General features: G+C 49.0%; 1 protein-coding gene across 1 annotated transcript; it reads right to left on the minus strand.

Moving 5' to 3' along the window:
* Positions 1-1626: 1626 nt before the first annotated feature.
* Tslig3b (tRNA splicing ligase complex subunit 3B) lies at positions 1627-14642 on the minus strand. Its single transcript, XM_090318626.1, has 8 exons — positions 14410-14642; positions 10283-10428; positions 8313-8447; positions 6790-6965; positions 6076-6156; positions 5268-5384; positions 3823-3990; positions 1627-2237 (listed from the first exon to the last, which is right to left on the minus strand). The coding sequence occupies exons 1-8, from the start codon at positions 14490-14492 to the stop codon at positions 1896-1898; spliced, it is 1248 nt and encodes a 415-aa protein (XP_090174752.1). The 5' UTR covers positions 14493-14642; the 3' UTR covers positions 1627-1895.
* Between the last annotated feature and the right edge of the window lie 7399 nt (positions 14643-22041).

The raw sequence follows: 22041 nt of genomic DNA on the forward strand, positions 1-22041 counted from the left end.
ATGTATAGATTGTAAAGGGTTTTTTAAACACTCAAATGTAAGCTTTATGTACTATTTATATGATAAAGGATGTTAAGATCCCTGCCATGCAACTGTCCTTTCTTCTACTCTACACTTACACACAAACTTCAGCCCAACTCTTACTACAGCTACGGTGATTCTATATTCCCGTTTCATTAAACTGAGTTACAGTGATAAAGCAAAGTGACCAGCATTCGATTCAAAATTTTCCAAGTCCTTTGTTTATCATGAAGAAATAACAGTACAAAACAGCTCATCATCCCAGCTTATTCACGGCAACTTCCAGTGATCCCCAAGTCTGTAAACGCTTGGCACCAGGGACAAGTCGGAAGTAATGGTGCAGTCTGCAACCCCAGAGCTTAGACATTGGCAGGAGGATGGGTTCTCGTCAGTCTGGGCATTTAGTTAGACACTATCAGAGTCAGAGAAGTCATCAGCCTTTCCACACTGGCAACTGGTGCTGGAAAACACTCAGCAGAGCCTTCTCACCTGTAATTCCAGCTACTCGGGGCTGAGCTCAGAGGGTCACAGTTCAAAGCCAGCCAGGCAAGAAAGCCCACGAAAATGTCTCCAACTTACCACAAAAAAAAAGCCACAAGCGGAGCTGTGGCTGGAGATAAGAGTGTCAGCCTTGGACCAGAAAGCTCAGGGACAGCACCTAAAGCCGTGAGTTCAAACCCCAGGATGAGCACACACACGCACACACACGCGCACACACACACACACACACACAAATGTAAAGCAAGTAAGCAATTCACTGGTTCTAAAATGTTTTACTCAATTGCATTTCTACTTTATAGACTTTCTAATGTTTTTTAAATTTTTTGCAATTCATAGCTACTGATAAAGCTGTTTTCCTAAAACTGTTTCCAATAATCAGAAATGAAATGAAGTCTTCATTAAATTCAACACACACACACAAAGTAAGCTTACAAATAATCATTGTTTTTCTGTCCTTTGCCTAAAAACTGCCCTGTCCAAGACTGGAGCATATGTGCCATGTGGCCTTACTGTAATGTTACTTTAGATCTCACTGCTCACTGTGAAGGTAAAACCACCAGGCCCAGGCACCACTCACCCACCGTGTCAGCCCGTGCACCTGGCCGAGTGGTCAGATGGCACGAAGCTGGCTGGCAGAGGCCCTGGGCCCAGGGCCTCTGCCATCACTCACAACCTTTGACCCCGGAGCCTTCATCTCCAATCACCACCCACACACGGCCACTGACTGACTCAGTGGTGCCCCTTGTTCTGCGAGCCCACGGCCAGGGGAGGCTTCCACCACAGCCTGCCTGCCACACCAGAGTGCCGCCCAGGGGCTGCGGGACGCGGCTCGGCCTGCCTCTTCTCGCAGGCTATCTGCAGGGAGGGTAGCACGGGAGGGGGGCCCGCTCCACACCAGCACCTCTCCGCACCTCTCCACCCCACGCCTGACTGGGACGCACACGGGCCTCCTGTGACAAAAATCACATAGGTTTCAAATCCACGTGAAAAGTAAATCGAACCCTCAGAGCAATAAAGATGACCTGGTGTCAGTCAGCAAGTGGCAATCTTAGAACAGTCAGCCAAGACAAAGCGACCCCAGGAGCACGGAGAGAGGCAATAGACTCTGTTACAGCCACGTCCTTTATGTGTTGGAACCCTGAACAAAATATAGGCCACCCGTCCAAATTCATCCATGACAATAAAATACTTTTTGATGGTAATAAATATTTACATTTTTAAAAATAATTTTTGTGGGTTTTTTGTTTGTTAAAAAGACACTGCATGCACCAGAGCGAGGACTACAGAGCAAGGACTGCCAGCATAAACCCCACGTGGACTGGCACGCGGGGAGCCCCTGGGTGAGGTCTACCTGCACACCAGCCTCGGGATTCTCAGTACCTCCTATACCCTCCTCCTCCGCCGCCCCCACCGCCATAGGGGTCCCCGTAGCCTCGTCCCCCATAGCCCCCTCTCCCGCCATACTCTCCCCTGCCCTGGAAGCCTCCTCTTCCCCCGCCACCCCCACCCCATCCCCCTCCCCCACCCCGGCCTCCTCCTCCTCCCCAGCCACCTCTTCCCCCCCCACCCCCTCTCCCACCACCTCCACCTCCCCAGCCACCCCTTCCGCCGCCGCCACCGCCTTCTTGTCTCTTTTGCCAAGGGGGCATCTCGGGGGGTGGGGGCTCGATTTCATTGGGTCTTCCGCCCCTGTCAGGCACCCTTCCCATCAGCACCTGTGGGGAGAAACATCTCCTTTCAGTTTCCAGTGTTTTGAAAGTTAAAATGTACGTACAGGTCCCAACTGATACTGAAGCCACTGATGCCATAAAGAATCATTTGCCAGGTATTTCACAGGGACGAAGACTGAGAATGGCTCACACAGCTCCAGATCGGATGCTATTTTCAAACAATCCGGGAGGCTCTCTGAGACTTAAGGACTTGTTCATTTCCTCTCATTTCAATTTAGCAAATTCTATAACATAGTGGTCACACACCAAGACATTCAGATGAGGGCCACTTGATTTGAGGATGGGTTGGGCTGGGGCAAGATCCCACCTCATTGCCTGGCAACGAGTCCTGACTGTAATACCAGCTATAGAACAGGAAGTAGTGCTCCAGGGAGCCAGGACAAAAGCAAAGCTCTGACCCCCAAAGAACAGAAGCACCAAAGGCCATGGGCAGGGCTCACGGGGCCGAGGGCCTGTCTGGCAGATGTGAAGCCTTGAGTTCAACCCCAAGTCCCACAAAGCACAGCAGAGGAAGAATCCACCCACACAACACCACAGGGTATCGGGAGGGAGCTCAAGTTCCCAAGCCTGTGCACAGGGCTCTGGAAAGGTACAGGAGCCAGCCCCGTGCCTTCTAGACCTCTGCCAAACCTACATGCAGCAGGCCCCGCTGCGGGTCCTCGAGCCGCATGGCTTCATGGATGTGAGCACCAACCTTGGCTCACAGTATGGTGCTCTCTTCGTGTCCTCAATACAAAGCACACAGAAGGTTGTGTAGGTGGGGCTGAGAGAAGCTCTGAGGACTGACCTAAGATTGCCTCCAAGAGTCAGATGATGAACAGAACTCAAAGACAAAACCTGACCTGGCAATACAATTTAGGTTCTAATCCAGTGCATGACATTAAGTAACTCCAGGAAAGAAAGAGCACTCAGCAAGGCGGAGCTGGCAGGGAAGTGGGGCTGGCTGACTGGCTGAGCAACTACAGCAACAAAAATTAACATGGTGAACTGAAACCTCTTTAAAGCTAATTTCTTAAAAATAAAAAAAAGAAAACCACTTAAAAATTAAATACAAAACACAACTTGAAACAAAACAAAAACAAATAAAAGGGCCCAAACATTCCAGAGGCAAGAAATAAAGTAGACAGGGCAAGAAAAGTAACTATTTTAAAAAAGCGGTCTCCTTCACTTTGGAGTTTCTGGCTCCCGGGCCTGTGGCCTCATGGCTGATACTCTTGGGACGTGGTCCCCACCCTGAATGCCAGGGCCAGAAACTCAGAGTGGCCACGCTGCAACCACCCCGCTCATTCTCACCCACCCAACACCACTTCACGGTGGAAAACAGCCAACCATGCTTCACCGCAGCTACTGGTAAAGACAGTCCTGAATCCCACCATAACGGAGGCGGAACGTCACCTTAACTTATGAGCACAGGAGCTCACACGTAGACACACACACACGCACACACGCACGCACGCGCGCACACAACTCAGCCAGGACAGCCTTCAGCCTCTGCCCCTTTGGCAGGCTTTGGCCAGGACACAAGAGAAACAGGTAAGCACGCGTGCAAGCGCCCCGCAGAGGCACGGACCTTGTTGACGGCGCACGCCGTCTTCTCCCGGGTGCGGCCGCTGCTGGTCCTGATGATCTTGGACAGGTCCTCCCTCGCCGCGAGCAGGTGCGCCACCGTCACCGTCGTCTTGGGTGACAAGGCATACCGCTTAGGCTGGTAAACCCGGGCTATGTGATCTGTCTTTACCTAGACGACAAAGGGGAGGGGAGGAAAAGAAAGTGAATTGAAGAAGCAACAGCAACCCTACTATTCAGAAGAAGAAAACACTGGAAAGCACCCGCAAAGAGAGAGAAAAGAGCAAAGGCACCAAGTATCTCACGAAAGTTTGCGTGCGGAAGGAAGAACAGACCCAGAGAAAACCACCTCCAGTAAGTCAGGGGACAACACAGAAATTCGGTTCCTATCAACAAGAGACAAAAATACCTAGAAACAGTTACCAAAAGCAGATGCAGGGCTTTGGAAAGCATCGCTCAATACTGGGAAAAGGAAAGCCTGCCTGGCATGAAAGGTGAAAAGCCAGTGGACCCTGGAGAAAGTGCCCCCGCCCTGCAACCCTGATGGAATGGTTTGGGGAGGGTGGGAAGCTAATCCAGCCAGGAGATCTGCTCAGGAGACGGAGGGACTGGCAGAGTCCCCCCGGCAGAGTCCCCCCGGCATGGGTAAGCAGCAGGGAACTGCCATCTCTGTCCTAGAGGCTGCTTCCTGAGTCCTGACTGCTCCAGGTGCTGTGGACTTAGACTTTCTCACAGGAGGCCCCGATGGCGCTCCCTAGTGGAGGGGAGAGGCTGGCCAACGGGCACGGCCAGGCCACGGGGAAGGGGATGCAGGCTGCGCCCGTAAGATGAGCAACAGCTCTCCTCACCTCCCCACCGCCTTGTGCTTGAGCAATTCCGCCTACTCTCACACTGAGAAAACCTAGGGCATGGCCCCAGTGGTACCGCAGGAGTTGCCTATCAACCATGAGGCCCCGAGTCCAATTCCCCAGTACTGGGGGAAAAAAGAACTTGAGGAAAATCTGTTCAGAGCCAGGTATGGTGATACATACACGTAATTTCAGCTACAGGGAAGAGAGACAGAAGGATCTCAAGTTCAAAGCCAGGCCAGGCAAAGTTAGCGAGATCCTATCTAAAAACTAGAAAATAAGTAAAAATAAAAAACAAAAGGGCAGGAGGCCACAGCTCAAGTGGTAGAGTACCTGCAGCGAGCGGGCGTGTGGTCCTAGGTTCAAGCCCCCAAACCACCGAACAACAGCATGGAGAGCCTTTCAGCGGTCAGCACGCCTGTGCCTGCCCTGTGCTGTGCTTCCGCTCTGCCATCTCCTAGCCAGCCCTCTCTCCTCAGGTGCTCTGGCCTAGGCGGGACCATGGAGGAAGGCTACGTGCATGTGACAAGACGGGGTGAGGGGGCGTCTGGGCTGCACAGACACTGGCAGGCACAACGGGACGCCAGGGAAGCAGGCTCACCTTGGCCCGCTCCGACCACCCGAAGGACTGCACCGTCACGTCCAATCGCTTCACCAGCATCCGCCGGCGGCATTCGTACTCACAGGACAGGGCGTCGTTAATTCTCTCCAGCTTTTCCTAAAGAAATGGGACGAAGCCCACACATCTGAGCCCAACTGGCTCACCGTGCACCGAAACTGAAAATCACAGTGAGTGCTGCTGGCTGCAAAGGCACTGCACTTAACAGCCACGTTCTCATCCCACGACCCCGAGCAGTACACCATGTAATCACGTACCGGGTAAGCATGATATTCAGGAGTATTAAACAAGCCGGTCTCATCTTCAGTCACACACATTAGCTTAAGTCTACTAACTACTTGCTAAGTAGCCTGCACCAGTAAGGAGAGAAAGCACCAGGAATTTCTCATCGTGTTGGCCCTCTCTAAAGCAGCTCCGCAGACACACCAGGCCCCTGTGCGTTTATTCTAACAGTTTGATGGCATACACACTGGGCTCCGGCAGTCTCGGCATGCCAGCCAGTGCCTGTGGGAGCCTGTCAGGAGGGCAAAGGCGCCCAGGGCTGTGGAGGCGCCGTCTGCAGGGGGGCTGGCGTGCGGGTGGCAGGGACTTCTCTTAGAAGGGCTGGTGGGCCCCCACCTCCGCTTGGCGAGGTGACAGTGCCCGCCCTCACGTGCCTCCCGTCACACAGCCAGCCGCCTCACAGCCACGGCCACCCAGTGAGGTCACACACCATCCCACACCCCACTGCCTGTGCCTGTCTCTGGCGTTTCATTACAGTAGCAACCGGAGAGGACGAAGGGAGACTTACTGCTTGCTCTGGACTTAAGTCAACTTTCAGAAGAGGTTTCCCCACGTGATTCTTCTGTACTTTAGAAAGAACATCCTTCACCTGAAAGTAAAAGTAAGAAGCTCTGAGAACATACATACGGAATGTGAAGCACTCTTACTCTTATTTGATGTGTTGCTTGAAATAGTCAACACTAAATAACTGCTGAAGCAAAGGAGAGAAAGTAAACCTTTCTAATACTCATTCCCTCTATGATAAAGTCACTCAACGCCCCGACAAACCGTTTCTGCATACTGTCACAGGAGCCACACTGCAGGATCCCGATAGAAGGGTAGCGAGCCTTAAGTTGGTGGGCAAACGCCACTCAATTCCATGTGCTATGTTGCGACTCTGGTCAGAGGAGCAATCATAAAGCTGCAGAGCGATTTCTCTCATGGAAAAGCTCATTACAGTCTTATTCTTGAATACTGGGTACAGCCAAGACAGACTCCTTGCATATGGCTACATCCGAGACGAGAGCACAGTTCCCAAAAGACGAGCGAGCGTGTGCACCGGGTGTGGTGCTGGGGAAGGAAGCCAGCCTCTCCCCCGGCATTACACTCCCAGAAGGGCAAACCTGTCCTACACTGCCCTGTGCACACCGCTTCTATGGGAAAATGTTCGCTTTTACTACAACACTGACATCTCATTTTCAGCTGAATTTTGAGGAAAACAGAAGTAAAGCAAACGTGATACCTTTGACTCCACCTGGTTTAGCAGATGAGGAAGGTCAGCAGCAGACGAGGGCACATCCAGGACGTTGCACAGGGCCTGAACCTCTTGGTAAACGTCACTGCTCCGATCCGGCTGAGAGGTCTTAGGTTTCTTGTTCTGTAGGATCTGTAAAGCCTGAAGCTCTGTACTTAAAAATACTACAAAAACGTTAAAAATGAATAGTTAATACACGTGAGACAATTTAAAATATTTTGCTGAAATAATTTACATAAAATAAGTGTCAACAGTAGCAACAGCCATAGAACGCAGTAAACTTAAAATAAGTAGCTGGGCACGGGGGCTCGCTCCTCAGGAGGCTGAGATCTGAGGATCGTAGCTCAAAGCCAGCCCGGGCGCAAAAGTCTGTGAGACTCTTATCTCAATTAACCACCAGGAAACTGGAAGAGGCGCTGTGGACCAAGTGGTAGAGGACCAGCCTTCAGCTGAAGAGCTCAGGATAGCGCCCAGGCCCAGAGTTCAAGCCTCATGGTCAACCCCCCAAAAAAAGCAAAATTAAAATGAGGGAAAGATTGCCCGAGTGACAGAATGTGGCTCTGCCACCCCCTCCTGGGGACAGCTGCTCTCACACCGCAGAGGCCAGCAGCTGACTCAGGCCCTGCAATCCAGGCCGCAGCACTGCCGGCAGGACCGCTTTCCTCTACCTGCACAGGGTGGTCTAAAGATTATTCTCAAACAGTTGAATGAGGGAAGCAGAATTAAAAGGCTAAAATAATGATGTCCAGGCACTAGTGGCTCACACCTGTAATCCTAGCTACTCAGGAGGCTGAGATCTGAGGACCCTGGTTCACAGCCAGTCCAAGCAGGAAAGTCTGTGATACTGAGACACTCTGGCTCAAAGTGGTAGAGTGCTAGCCTTGAGCAAAAGAGCTCAGGGACAGAGCCCAGGCCCTGAGCTCAAGCAAGCCCCAGGTGCCCACCCCCCTCCCCGCTCCACAAGAAAATCAAATGACCACCGTCTATAAAACTTCTTTAAAAACAGCATAAAATTAAAGTAACAACTCTTTGAAAGAAATCAGTACCAACAAGCAAATCAAACATGTGCCACGTCTATGTGAAAACTGGGTACTTATGAGCTCTAGGGCAGGAATTTTACCCTTTAAAAATTCCTAGTGCCAGAACAGTTTTTCTGATACAAGAGCAGGTGATTATAAGGCATTTTCGAGAAAAACATCATTCAGAGCCTATCACTACAAACAAGACCTAGTACTCTGCTTAGCAGCCCGGTCCTCAGAGTCCTTGAACATCAATCAGGACTTTGGAGGTCACCAACTTTATTTACATAGTCAAATGTGTAAAGATATGAGTTAGGCGAAGGAAAAACCATCAAAATACAAATCACATACAAGTGTTAGAGGGTTCACGGTGAAATCTAGACAATTCATACAGCTTGATATTCTTAACTCAAAATATTAAGCCTTTATGTATACATAAACTTGAATAGAAGAAAACCCAGACACTGACAGAAGGAAGGAAAGAAAACTCACACAGAAGTTTCAAACAGTCATCCTTCTTCTTTAAGCGGTCTTTGATGTCTCCCGATACCAGGACAGAATACGGACAGGCCATTTCCTTTAAGAAACCACTTATCTCAAGCTGGAAGCTCTCTAGGTCGTCTCTCCCTTTAAAAGTGAAAGAGCATACAACATTTTGTGACAAATTTCAGGCCAGGAGTTTGACCTAGTGGTAGAGTGCTTGTCTAGCATGCACGAAGACCTGGGTTCAATTCCTTGGTACCACATACATAGAAAAAAGCCAGAAGTGGTGCTGTGGCTCAAGTGGTAGAGTGCTAGCCTTGAGAAAACCCAAAGACAGTGCTCAGGCCCTGAGTCTAAGAACTGGACTGGCAGAAAACAACAACAAAAAAATAAAACAGTTTAGTTTTCATCTTATTATGTATCTAAACTTCTATCAAAGATCCACAAACTTGATAACCAAAGTGTGGGCTGGGAGTTTGGCCAAGTGGTAGAGTGCTTGCCTAGCATGCACGAAGACCTGGGTTCGATTCTTCAGTACCACATGCATAGAAAAAAGCTGGAAGCAGGACTGTGGCTCAAGTGATAGAGCTCTAGCTTTGAGAAAAGCTCAAAGGCTCAGGCCTTGAGCCAAGTGCAGGATTGGCAAAAAAAGAATTAACTAAGTGTTTAAGAGCAAGTAGGAACTATAAAAGTATCTCTTTAAGGGTGTGTTTGTGTACACCTGTCCTGGGGCTTGAACTCAGAGCCTGGCCACTGTCCCTGAACCTCTTTTGCTCAAGGCTAAGCACTTTACCACATGAGCCACAGTATGACTTCTGGTTTTTTTCTGTTTATGTGGTACAAGGAATCAAACACAGGGCTTCATGAATGCTAGGCAAGTGTTCTACCACTGAGCCATGTTTCTGCCCTATAAAATTATTTCTAGGACTGGGAGTTTGCATAGTGGTAGAGGGTTTGCCTGGAGGAAACCCAAGGATAGTGCTCAGGCCCTGAGTTCAAGCCCAAGACTAGCAAAAATTAATAAATAATTATTAATAATTAAAATTATTTCTACAAGAATACATGTCCTGAGCTAAAGGCTTGAGAATATCATTTAAAATAGGATCGCAGGGATGTTAATAAAATAAAAAGCTGGGTGCAGTGGCTCACGCCTGTAATCCTAGCTACTCAGGAGGCTGAGATATGAGATCAAGTTCAAAGCCAGTCCAGGCACAAAAGGACAACCTAAGACTCTTTATCACCAATTAACCTCTAAAAAAAAAAAAAAAAAAAACGGGAAGTGGGGCTTGGCTCAAGGGTAGGGTGGTAGCCTTGACCTGAAGAGCTCAAGGTCAGCGCCCAGGTGGAGTTCAAGCTCCATGAACCCCCCCCACCAAAATAAATAAATAAATAAATAATAAAATAAAATAAAATAAAATAAAAATGAGTCCCATTCAGGACTGAAGATGCAACCTGAGCTAGAGCAGGTACCCAGCATGCCAAAAGGTACGAGCCCTGAGTCTGACCCCCATTACAGAGGGGGGGGCAGGGAGGGGGAGTGTAATGAAACATTAAACATAAAATAACCAAGTCGCTCTTTTCCTAAGAATAAGACAGCAGATAAAACTATTAACTGCGAAAAATCTTACGGCAAATCTAGGGATCCATGTTGGCTTTGTGTAAAACGGGAGGAAAGTTCCCCCCCCTTTGGTCTTTTTTTTTTTTTAATTTTTTATTGTAATTAATAAAAGGGTTACATGATATTTGCCAGATAGAAGGTGCATTAATTCACATACATTGATACCCTTCCACATGTCTTGGTACTCATTACCCACTCCCCCCCCCCCCCCCCCCCGAGGAAAGTTTTTAAGGTCTCACAGTAGAGCTTTTCTTCATCTCAGGGTTATTCCTCTGTGCAGTGGTTGCATTACCGATAAAACTACAAATTAATAATTACCAGCTAGTCTCTGGACCGAAGGAAGACAAAACAGTGACTGTACCGGCAGAGGTGATGCTTTCTTCCAAGTTGCACAAGGACTTGATCTGAGAGCCTAGCCACACACAAAGCTCTGAGAACTCAGGTGATAGCAGGCCCTGCTCGGCTGCCTTGCTAAGGGCCTGCTCTTCCAGCAGTGGTCCCTTGTACCTAGAAAAGAAACGCAAGGAACTGTAGAGAAGAAAAATAACTTTCTAGCGCCTTGTGCCTGGACCCTACCAACACCTCCCTGGATGTCTAGACAGTTCTGTAAACAGACATTTCCCCAAGAACCCCACAACTGCACCATGCCCGCAGCACTTTATGGTTTGCTGAGAGGAACTACATCATGAATCCACACTGCGACTTTAACTTGAATTTAGAAAAATATCCATTTTATTTTTAAATGAGAATTCTAAAGCCAATCCTATCATAGAAAACCACAGATATAAATTACTCAGCTTCGGAATTAAAAATCCAGCACTATTAGTAATGACAAAATTACTGAAAATAGCTAGTATTTGGATCACAGGTTAAGCAACCTGTCCATGTGGGTCAAATTCAGATTTTTTAGAGGGCTTTCCCCCCCTTCTATTTACCATCATCTTTAAGTCATTGGACAAAGGAATCCCCATTTAACAAAGCAGCTTATGAATACCCTCTATCTTGATCCGTATCAGTCCTTTCAACATTCCCACTCAACCCCGACCCCCTCCTCCCTCACTCTCAATTTTGTAGGATATACATCGATGCTTGACTGCATTTCCCCTTTTCCTCTTCCCCCTCCTCTCCTCTTCATTCATCTCCCCCTTCCCACTGGACCCACCCCCACCCTTCTGCCTGGGGTTTTATCTTGCTGAACTCTGGTTTTGCCTTTCTATGGAATTGCACTATTTGAATCTCTTGTACGTCAGGTAATACAACTGTGCATGCTTGCACATGGTCCGTGCCAGGTGCAGTGGCCAGCACGGTTAAAGGAGCTGGACATAGCACCGAGGACCACAACTCGGGGTGCCTTCCATGTCCTCAGGGACGAGGCGCTTCTCAGATGCCCTGCCTTCAACTCGTCCGCATTAAACGCAGGAAACCCCATTTCTTGGAGATGAGGGCACCAGAAGACCTGGACTCGGCCCAGGGTAAGGCCTGTGGAAAACAGGCTCCAGGGTCCCTGAGGGCCACTGGTACAAGCAACAGGCTGTGTACACTGCGGGAGGCCGCTGCGTGCCGCCAGCGCACACCAGGTCCCCAACACCCAACTGGCTGCACAGTAGGCTCCACTCAGAGAACACTTTCATCTCAACTCTCCACTGGCAGGGATTTGGTGCAAGATACACTGTTACTGCGAGGCTGTGCTATCAAAGATCCTAGCAACCAGCTGGGTGCCAGTAGCTCAGGCCTGTAATCCAGCTACCCAGGAGGCTAAATTCTGAGAACCGAGATTCAAAACCAATCTGAGCAGGAAAGTCCATGGGACGCTTATGTCCAATTAACCACCAAAAGCTGGAAGCAGAAGTGGCTCAAGTGGTAGAATACTAGCTTTGAACAAAAACACTGAGGGACAAGATCCAGGTCCTGAGTTCAAGGCCCAGGACAATAAAGGTATAAAATAGAGACATAATATACATAACATATAACGTATAATAAATAGTATATGAATATATATTTATATATACATGTAAATTTAACTTTATTTTATAATGACATAAAATATTTATGTGACTTTAAAGTATAATTTGCAAAACAAAGTTCATTTACACAGACTTAGTTTGTGGTCTTAATCATATCTTACTCTCTGCAGTCTGTCTCTGCCATGTAGGTAACCAGACTTGGATGTCTGAGGCTATTTTGCCATAATTATAGTTAACGTAAATAACCACATTTTTCTTCACTATGGTAAATGCCTGAAACACAAGATCAGACACCTATACATCTGCATATACTAGAGATCAGTAGTTAGATATGATTCCTTTTTGACGGTGGTGTCATATTCAAATATCTGGGAAAATTTTTCAGGAGATGGATGGATGGATAGACAGATGTATTTGCTCACAAATGATGGCACATGTTTAAAGGCCATTTACATTTCCTTTTCTCTGAATTCTCCAGGGGTATCTCGTGAAGAGTTTTCACAAATTCTCCCCTTGCCCTCAGTTACAGGAAAATACATGTATATATTTAACAACCGCCCAAAGCTTCAAAGCTGGTACGACCCTAAGTCTGTGGAATAGAAAGGCAAGTAATGACATGATGGTCCCAGATATAAATCTATGACCCCAACGGTTTACGGGAACTTCTCCCTGACTCCAGACACTTTGGGTCAACCTGGTGAGACTGAACCTCAAACCCGCCCAAATGACCCAAGCACAGAAGGCAGTCCGGGGCTGTCTCCTGTGCCTCTCACTGGGACTTAATAGCAAACGCTTTCTGCTTTCGTTACTGCAGTAAAACAATACTCCCATATTATTAATCGTATCAGTGACCACTGCAGGCCAGGCCAGGGCTGAGTGCTGTGCAAACCTTACTTACAATGTAAAAATACCCTCACGTTAGCTGCTCTCTGTAGATGAGGAGACCAAAGAACAGAAATAACTGGCCCAGGATGACAACAACCGGCGAGGAGCTAGTCAATCCAACATGGTGCTCTTAAATCCTACTGGTGTACCTCCGTCTAACTGCTGTAGGCAACAGGCAAACATTCTGCTCACAACAATGTACCACTAGCGTGAGGCAAACCAGCTGACCCAGGCAGCGCATCTGAGCTACGCACGTGCACATGAATCTCCTGGGAGCCTTGTGGAGGTGGACCGCAACTCAGCAGGGCTGCAATGAGCTCCAAAGCACTCCATTCCCGCTCCCTGCACGTTGCCAGGACTGCTGGCCCAGACCTGGCACGGCACAGCACGGCACAGCACCAGAGGACTTGTCTGTCATCAAAGCATCTGTCAATATGCCCCTTCACCTTCCATCCTCCCTCTGCAGTACTAGTAACAGTCTACCTCTGCAACCTTTAACAACCGTTCCCGGCCCATCGACTTCCACTGCCTTGTTTCATGCCTGCTTTTGCCTCCAGTGAAGTTGCGCTGTTGCTGAGCAGTCAGAATCCTGGCTCTGTGTTATATGTTCTAGCTGAATTAGGAAGTGCTCCCTGGCCCCTTACTGGAAGCGTGGTCGCCGTAGATACCACCTTTAACCTCTTTCGTCCAGAAGTGGACAAGCCACCCTCCTCGCGCACACTGGGGCTCCTCTGGGTTCCACTTTCATCAGGCAGCTTATGCAAAGCGCAGCCTTTCCCCTCCATTGGCCCAGCCTGCTGCTCTCCAGTGCTCCTCACCCTGACCACGCTGTCCACCCACCACCAACTCTCCCACATCGCCACCTCTTCTCAGGGAGGCTTTCGTCTCACCATGACGGCCCCCATGGGTCCTGCCCGTGGCCTGTCAGATTTCAGCCACCAATCTCTTGGGTATTCCCAACATTCTTGTGGATCAGTCCGCCGGCCACCTGAGGTTTTCCAGAGCATCTCAGAACACCTCCATGCCCTGACCACGACCTACTACGCGTCCTGCTTGGTTCTCTGGCCACTCGGGATGAGTACCCGGGTCTGGGCCTTCCGCCTTGTTTGCCAGCGGCCTCCCCTGTCAACTTCTTGGTAGGTACACAAAATACAACTTAGGACCGAGACTCCAGCCTCCACCCGGCTGTCCCTTGCACACGGGCCTCCTTTCCCACCCCGTCCCCGGCTAACTTCAGTTACCTCGCTGATCCCTACCGAATCCGCACACCTCTGCCTCCTCAGACCGCCACAGGACTTTGACATCAACTTCCTCCCAACGCGCCCGGGAAGAGGCTGATCCCGCCTGGGCTCCCCCCGCCCCCCCGCCTGCTGCCCCCCCGGGGCCGCCCTCCCCAGGTGGGCTCTGAGGGCTCCCGCACGCCGGCCCCGGGGCTCCCCTCCGCCCTCACACCTCACCGCCCGCCGGCGAGCCCCGCGCCCCGGGGACACCGGAAAGAAAGCGACGGCCAACAGCGTCTCCCGGCCCCGCCGACGACAACCCGGGAGGAGCAGCCACCCGCCCCGCGGGCTTGAGGAAGGCGGCCCCGCTCCTCGCCCTGCTCCTCACCGGGCCCGGCCCCGCCCCGGCAGGCGCTCACCCCAGGGCCTCCAGCGTGTCCAGCACGTCGCCCTCCATGCCCGCCGCCGCCTCCGGACCCGGCTCCGGCTCCGGGCCTCTCATGGTGCGCGGCCGGGACTACAAAGACCCCGCCGGAAACCGCCGCCACCACCGCGCCCGGGATCCGGCCGGGGCCACGGCGACTCCTCCCCCGGCACCGCGCGCCGAGCACTGAGGTTCCGGTCGGGGTCACACCGACTCCTCCCCCCCGGCACCGCGCGCCGAGCACTGAGGTTCCGGTCGGGGTCACACCGACTCCTCCCCCCCGGCACCGCGCGCCGAGCACTGAGGTTCCGGTCGGGGTCACACCGACTCCTCCCCCCCGGCACCGCGCGCCGAGCACTGAGGTTCCGGTCGGGGTCACACCGACTCCTCCCCCCCGGCACCGCGCGCCGAGCACTGAGGTTCCGGCCGGGCCGGGGCCACAGCGACTCCTCCCCGCCGTCCGCCGGTTCGCGGGAGGCCAGCGCTCCGCCCCTTGGGTCCGCCGGCCGGGGAGCCCCGGGGTCCTTCCGGCCCGGGCGGCGGCTCAGTGATTTTTCTCCTTTTGGTGAAGCGTCCTGTGAAGCCTGCTCGAGCCGGGGCGGAGGCCTCCACGGCGGAGCCTCCCCGCAGCCTGGACCCCAGCGGGGGCCCGGCCCGCGTCCTCCCCGCGGCGCCGGGGCCCCAGCAGGACGCAGCCAGGGCCAAGATGAACCCTCCGAGGCCAGATCAGCGCCTACAGCGCCCTGCCGTGCGGGCGCTGGGCGGGGAGGAGGCCGGGGCCCCTGCACGGGACGCGGCGTCCAGGACCTCCGGCGTGCGGGCACTGCCCGGGGCGCCGGGGCCCGGCGGGGTCTCCCGGGAGCGGGGCCCTGCGCCCTGGCACCGCCGAGCCCGCCCGGGTCAGCGGCTTGCGAGGCGAAGCCGAGTCTCCGCGGGGGGTGACGGTGACCGCCCAGGCGGCGGCCAGCGCGGCGGCCCTGCGGGGATGACACGGAGGCCGCGTCCCCTCCGGGCAGGCGCAGGGCCCGCGCGCCACCCGCGCCTTGCCCTGTCCTCAGCGGAACAAGGCGCCTTCGGGAAGCAGTTGGGTGGGATGGAGGGGGCCGCGGGGAGCCGAGGGCCGAGCCTGCGCCACCAGGACTGGGTGGGAGGTGACCCCCACTGACCTCCCGTGGAGTGGAGCCGCGCCTGCAACCCCAGCCACGCGGTCGGAGTCAACAGGCAAACAAGCAAACAAAGCTGCCACCAGACATCAGGCCCTGCGTCTGCAACCCCGACTCCTGCAGAGGCAGAGGTAAGAGGATTGTCGTCGAGGCCGCCTGGGCAGAGCCCCTCTGGAAAGCCAACCTTCCTCCGCTGGGAGCCCGGAGGCAGGAGCTGCCAGAGCCTTGTGCTCGCCCTGCGGAGGATTCAGGGGCAGCGCTTCATTCAGCAACTCAGTCCACCAGCGCGCACACACACACACACACACACACACACACACACACACACACACACACACACACACACACACACACACACACACACACACACACACACACACACACACACACACACACACACACACACACTGGTTGGATAAACCCACCAAGAACAGTGGTAAGTTGAAAGAAGGGAAGATAGGGTGGACCATACCTAATGCCTGTGGCTTACACGAGCCAAGGTCCTGTGGTAGAAGGAAGGTGGAAAGGCTGAAAGAAGGCTGCAGTGGGGTGGGATCTGGGCCCAAGAACGAAAAGCCACAAGAGGATAGGGAGTGGGGACAAACAGGCGGACTGGATGCCCACAGATGAAGGTGGAAGACCGATTCAGAAGTCTGGCACAAGCTGGAGGCGGCTTGGACTGAAGCAGTGACACCAAGCAGAGGTTCAGGACTGGAAATGTAAGATGCGGTGGGTCTTTAAAACTTTGAGCTTGTTTGGTGGGCCACGGGGATGGTAACGGCGATTGCACTAATAAGGAGTGGGCAGGAGCCGGGACGTGTGCCAGGACGTCTGTGCCAACCCTCCACGGACCTGCATGCAGCTGCTTCCCAGAGCGCCTTGGCATGCGACAATGCCAGTCTCCTCTACGACCAACCCGCCACCCAGACCACAGGAAGGTTGAGTGTGTCCAGTCTCCACCCCAGCATGGTGTGAATTTCTGGGTACAGCCTCAAAGCCCCACAGCTGCTAAGTCCATCATGAAATCTTAGCCCTCCAGGACTCGGTGACTAGTGAACCACTTGCTGTGCTAAGCCATCGAGCTTCTAGAGGACCGGGTGGTATTTCCTTATGGGTGCGTGCCTGTATGCACCCAGGCCCAGACTTGAAGTGCCATGACAGACAAAAAACAGAAGTTAAGACCTTTGATTCTGTACTTCGTTGTATTCGTTGATTAATTGTCCTGAACCCACTCCAAGGAGCTCTTAAGAGCAATGAGAGAAAACGACTCCACCTTTCACACTAGGTCAGGCAATTGAGGTCATTTCCTCAAAAACACTCTAGGCGTAGCTAGCAGACCATTCTGAAGGTCAAGCAGAACTTACCTGGATGAATTAACATGATGTAACAGCAAACAACTCTCTGAAAACCTGCAAATAAAGTGGCTATGTCTCAGAACTCGGCAATTTCTTAATGCATGGTCACAGTGTTAAGTATTCAATTTTCCAAATGAATGCAAGCGTGATATACTAATCCAAGGAATTCTGGTATCGGAATCCTCTGATTTTTGCCCTGTCCTATTATGTTTATAAATGTCATGAGTGCTTATTTATAAGCAGCATGCACACACACACGTGCACACACACACCCCTGGGGTGGAATATTCGCCACATGTGTAAGAGGGCAAATGAATCTAGACTTACCCATATTGACAAACTGAAATTTGTTACTAAGTTACAAATGAAAAGCTTATCTGGAACCAAAAGGATGAGTGGAAATAAGGAATTTTTTATTTTATTTTTTTGGTGGGTCATGGGGCTTGAACTCTGGACCTGGCTGTTGTCCCTGAGCTCTTCAGCTCAAGGCCTACCCCTTGAGCCACAGTGCCACTTCCAGTTTCCTAGAGGTTAATTGGAGATAAAGAGTCTCCTGGTCGGTCGTTAGTGCCATGGATTTGAACTGCAAGCCTCAGATCTCAGCCTCCTGAGTAGCTAGGATTACAGGTGTGAGCCACCACACCCTGCTGGAATTTTTGTTTTAAAAATGGCCTTTTAGGGGCCAGGAGTTTGGCCTAGTGGTACAGTGCTTGCCTAGCATGCACAAAGACCCAGGTTTGATTCCTCGGTACCACATACATAGAAAAAAGCTGGAAATGGTGCTGAGGCTCAAGTGGTAGAGCTCTAACTTTGAGAAAGTCCAAGGACAGTGCTCAGACACTGAGCTCAAGCCCAGGACTGGCCAAAAAAAAAAAAAAATTAAAGAACTCCTGGAGAAAGCTTCCATTTTCACTGCTCTGTCCCCCCCTCCCCCGGGGACTATCTTCATGCAATCACTGGATGTGTTCTAAAAGAGTAAGAGAAAGTCCTTTTATGTTTCATGATAGGTTTAATCAGGTAATTCCAGGGCAGTAAAATCATTAAAACAAATTCTTATGATACCGTCTGATATGTCCAATTACATGGGTATGATGTAACAAAAACAGTTACAAACTTCTATATGCGTATTTACATTATATACTCGGCACTATCAAGCTGGTTAACTAGAGGATACATGACATAAGTTAAACAATTTCTCACTGCGCATTAGAAAGCAAGCATCAGGCTTTTCACCGAGTGACGTACAAACGAGGCACTTTCGAGGTGGAGGGGACGGAAAGCGGACACGATGCACACCGTGGTGTGCACATCGGAACACAAAGGCTTCCCGAGCTCTTGAAAAACCTCCAGACTCACAACTTATGCAATGTAAGCTCCTGGGAACATGAACACTATCTTCAGCGTACCAAAGCATACGTGAGTTTTTACAACACCTGGCTGCTAGGAAAACAGTATGCTAAAGCACTCCCCCTCCCCCTTTTGGTTTATATAAATCACTTCCCGTAGTGTTTCTTTAAAAAAAAAAAAACCACACAACTTTCTAAAATGATTCACCACAAAACACCGCATGGTGATTTACAGAGTTTTTAAAATACAGCAAATTTCTATGCAAATTTCTAGTGTTTTCCCTTATAGTTAGAAGAATAAGTGAAATAAGCTGTTTTTTTTTTCGGGTAACTCAAGTTTTCACCATTTTTTATGTAGGAAACTTCCATCGTGTGCAGGATAGTGTACTTTTGCAAGAATTGAAAACTAATCCGAAACACATTTTTTAAGTAACACATTCAACGTGTACTCAGAAAACCTAAATTTCAACAAGAGAAACACATCCCTAAAATCCTTTCCATTGTTTATGCAGAGGCAGGCACACTCTCCCCTGCACATTAGAGACAGGACACTCAGATGTCTGTCACTCATCAAGGAGGAAACACAAGATTTACCCAAAATGGAACTGAACGCGCGTTTGTGTTATTAGAAAAGCTCATCAGAGGCACTGCTGAACAACCAATGAAAATAGGTAGTTTCAAGTTTTCCCCTTTAAGTCTCAAGTTCCTATCCCACCATCTCAGAAACTTACACAACTCTATAAAGTTTTTGTGATGACACAAGTGTCTGCATGCTTAATTTAAAAAAAAAAAATCTCCCTATCTGGCAATGGGAGAAAAAGTATACCATTTTGGTAATGGCTTTTGCTCTATTAAAAAAAAAAATGTCTCAGTATACTCAATTTGATTGCCAGTTCCAAGTATCAATAAATGTTTTAAAACAGGATATGTAAGAAAAAAGTGCTTAAAATCACCAAGGAGACACCTCAGCGGAAAGCATGGGTGTGCATTTGCTCCAAGCACCCCAGCAGGGAGAGGAGCTGCTGTCTCCTGGCCACCTCTGGACGCTGTTCCTCAAACCGTCCAGTAGGTGGTGCTGAAGCCTCGTGAATGACGCCTCAACGGGTGCCCTGGAAAGCCAGGCAGAGCCTCACGCGAGAACTATCAATGCCCAGCAAAACCCCTGGCTTAACTCTTCTGGGTCATGCCAGTGAGATGGCTTCATTTTCAATGTGCGCTTGTATTTTAACGGCTTTGTTTTTTGATCCCTTTGCTTACAAGTATTCAGACATAGGAAGAGAAAAGTCTTGGAGACACCAAATGGCAGCGCCAAATTTGTACAAAGGAGAAAATGTTCCTGAATCTAGTAGACACAGGTTCCTGATGCGGAGATTTCAGCTTTCCACCTATCTCCCCCTAGGAGTTCTCTTTTACTCAAGAGAGAAGTTACACTGTCAGTTAGTTTCCTAGGCTGGTGTGAAAACCAGGAAGGTACACGTTAATGATCAAGGTCCAAGGTGAAATAAAAACCATTTTCATCACCATACTTTTTAATGAAAAAAAAACAAACAACACAAAAAACCTCATTTTAAATTGTAAAGGAAAAAATAATGGGAATGGGACAGCAGAAATCTTAGCAGCACAGTGGTTAAACAACTTGAAAGTATTAATGCACAAACATTAAAATATTAAAGCATATATGTTGCATATAAAGTACAGTACAGAACCAGGAGTGCACTATATTGATTAGTGCTTGATAGAAGAAACGATTAGCTTTGTTCTCCTCAAAGTGTCTACACAGTTCCACTCGCATGGCATTTGCCCCACACAGCCAGCAAGCTTTTTTCTTCAGTTATTCACACCTTGGTCAAATCTGAATCATAAACTTCCACTTCCAAATACGAATATTCATTCACAAGGAAAACCAGTATTTCTGTCTCACCACTGAAGAGGAATTTTGAAAGTTTACAGTCTATTCTAGGACACAAGTTTAGTTGAAAACTTCAGGAATGAAGACCAGTGGTATAGCAGCGTTCAAATATATAAACCGTAAAAATAAGACATAAAACTGCTGCTACGGTGTGTGTCCTGTTTGGGATTTAGTTCATCCAATTGATTTTTAGTACAAAACTAGAAATAACCTCTTCTTCATAACATCTATAGTTATCAATATATTTTTCTTCTTTTCAATGTGAAATAATACTCCAAGATGATCTATATACACAATGTCAGTTCAAGCTGTCATATAAATATAAATGCTTTCTTTTTTTAAAAAAAAAAGTATTTTACAGACAGATAGTGTTATATACATTGCTCTTCGTGAACGGGACAAAGGGAGGAAACAGACACAAGCATAAGTGTGGCAAAGACGCTGAATGGTATGGTATCTAAATGACATTTAAAAAGCTGCATAGAAAATGAGCTTCCAATTGGTAGTGTGATTTTCATTCCTATCACCTCTGAAACTTTAAGCCATTAAAAGAAAAGGCACACCTCTCAACTTTCTCTCTCTAAGGCGATATTCTGAAAGAATATTTGCTTGGGACTTGGGTAGAGTTTCAATGTAACAATTTGAAAAACAAACAAAAACAAAAAACAAACACCAAAAAAACAGGCGATTTGACCCGAAGGTGTTTGAAATGGTTTGTTGGACTTCGTATTCTATCTACTTGCAAATTAAATACTCAGTAACACAAATGCTCTGCCAAAGAAATAAAATTTATACGTACAGGCGATTCCATTCACCATGTTGGATTAAATACTTTCTTGGGATAGTTTAGCACACATTTAAATACAAATTAAATTTGCTTTTGGCCAGTTTAAATAAAAATAAAATGCAGTTGACATCACTGAGAAAACTTCGTACAGTGAGCTGTGAGGGTGGAGCGGGCGCGGGCGCCTGCCGGGCCAAACAGCCACAGGCGCTCCACGGGCGTTACGTCCATCCACCCACTTCACCTTGTCTAACATGCGACACTGCAACAGCATTTCCTGAAGGAGGAAACCGAGACTGCAACTGGATGGTGGAATACCACACAAAAAACACACGACTAAAAAACAAAAACAGAAAAAACCCTCACCTTCTTCTATGTTTATTTAGTCTCTTTATATAAAAATAAGTGTTATGTTGCATCAGAACATTAGACAATTACATCTGTGCTTTAAAAAAAAAAAGTTGGTCACTCAAGGCGATTAGAATATCTTTAAGAATTTTAGATTACCAGAATGTACAGATATAACTCAATATAAATTGTAGTCAAAGAGAAATGATGAAAATATCTAATCCTAAACATGGACTAAAAATGTTACTAACTAAAGGAGTTAAATATTCAAAATATATGGAATGTGACAGGAGATACTTATCTAGTCCAGAACCAGGAAGGGCAAGAAAAGTTTAATATGTAATCATTCGTACCTTACATTTAGTTAAATATAAACATTTGTTATTTATACATAAAACTGCTCTCAAAAAAACAACCAACAAATGATTTAGTTGCACTTGTTTAACTTCTTGTAATTCCCAAGTGTTAACTTTTGTTAACTTTTCTTAGCCTGAAATCAACTGTCCCTAGTGCACTGTTTAGTTTGTGTCCTAATGAATTCAGACCTTTAGAAGTTCTGTCACCTAATGCATAAATATACAAAAACGCCAAAAAGCGATCCCTTTCGGTTGGATCCTATTTTATGCTGACTTTTTAATAGCCAATAACCAGAAATGTTTTCCGTCAGCAAATACTCTCCCCACCTGTACCAAGACAAGCCACGAGCCCAAGGGAGAAGTCAG

This window comes from Megascapheus bottae, chromosome 25, assembly GCF_031878675.1.
Source record: "Megascapheus bottae isolate mThoBot1 chromosome 25, mThoBot2.hap1, whole genome shotgun sequence".
Taxonomy (NCBI): Eukaryota; Metazoa; Chordata; class Mammalia; order Rodentia; family Geomyidae; genus Megascapheus; species Megascapheus bottae.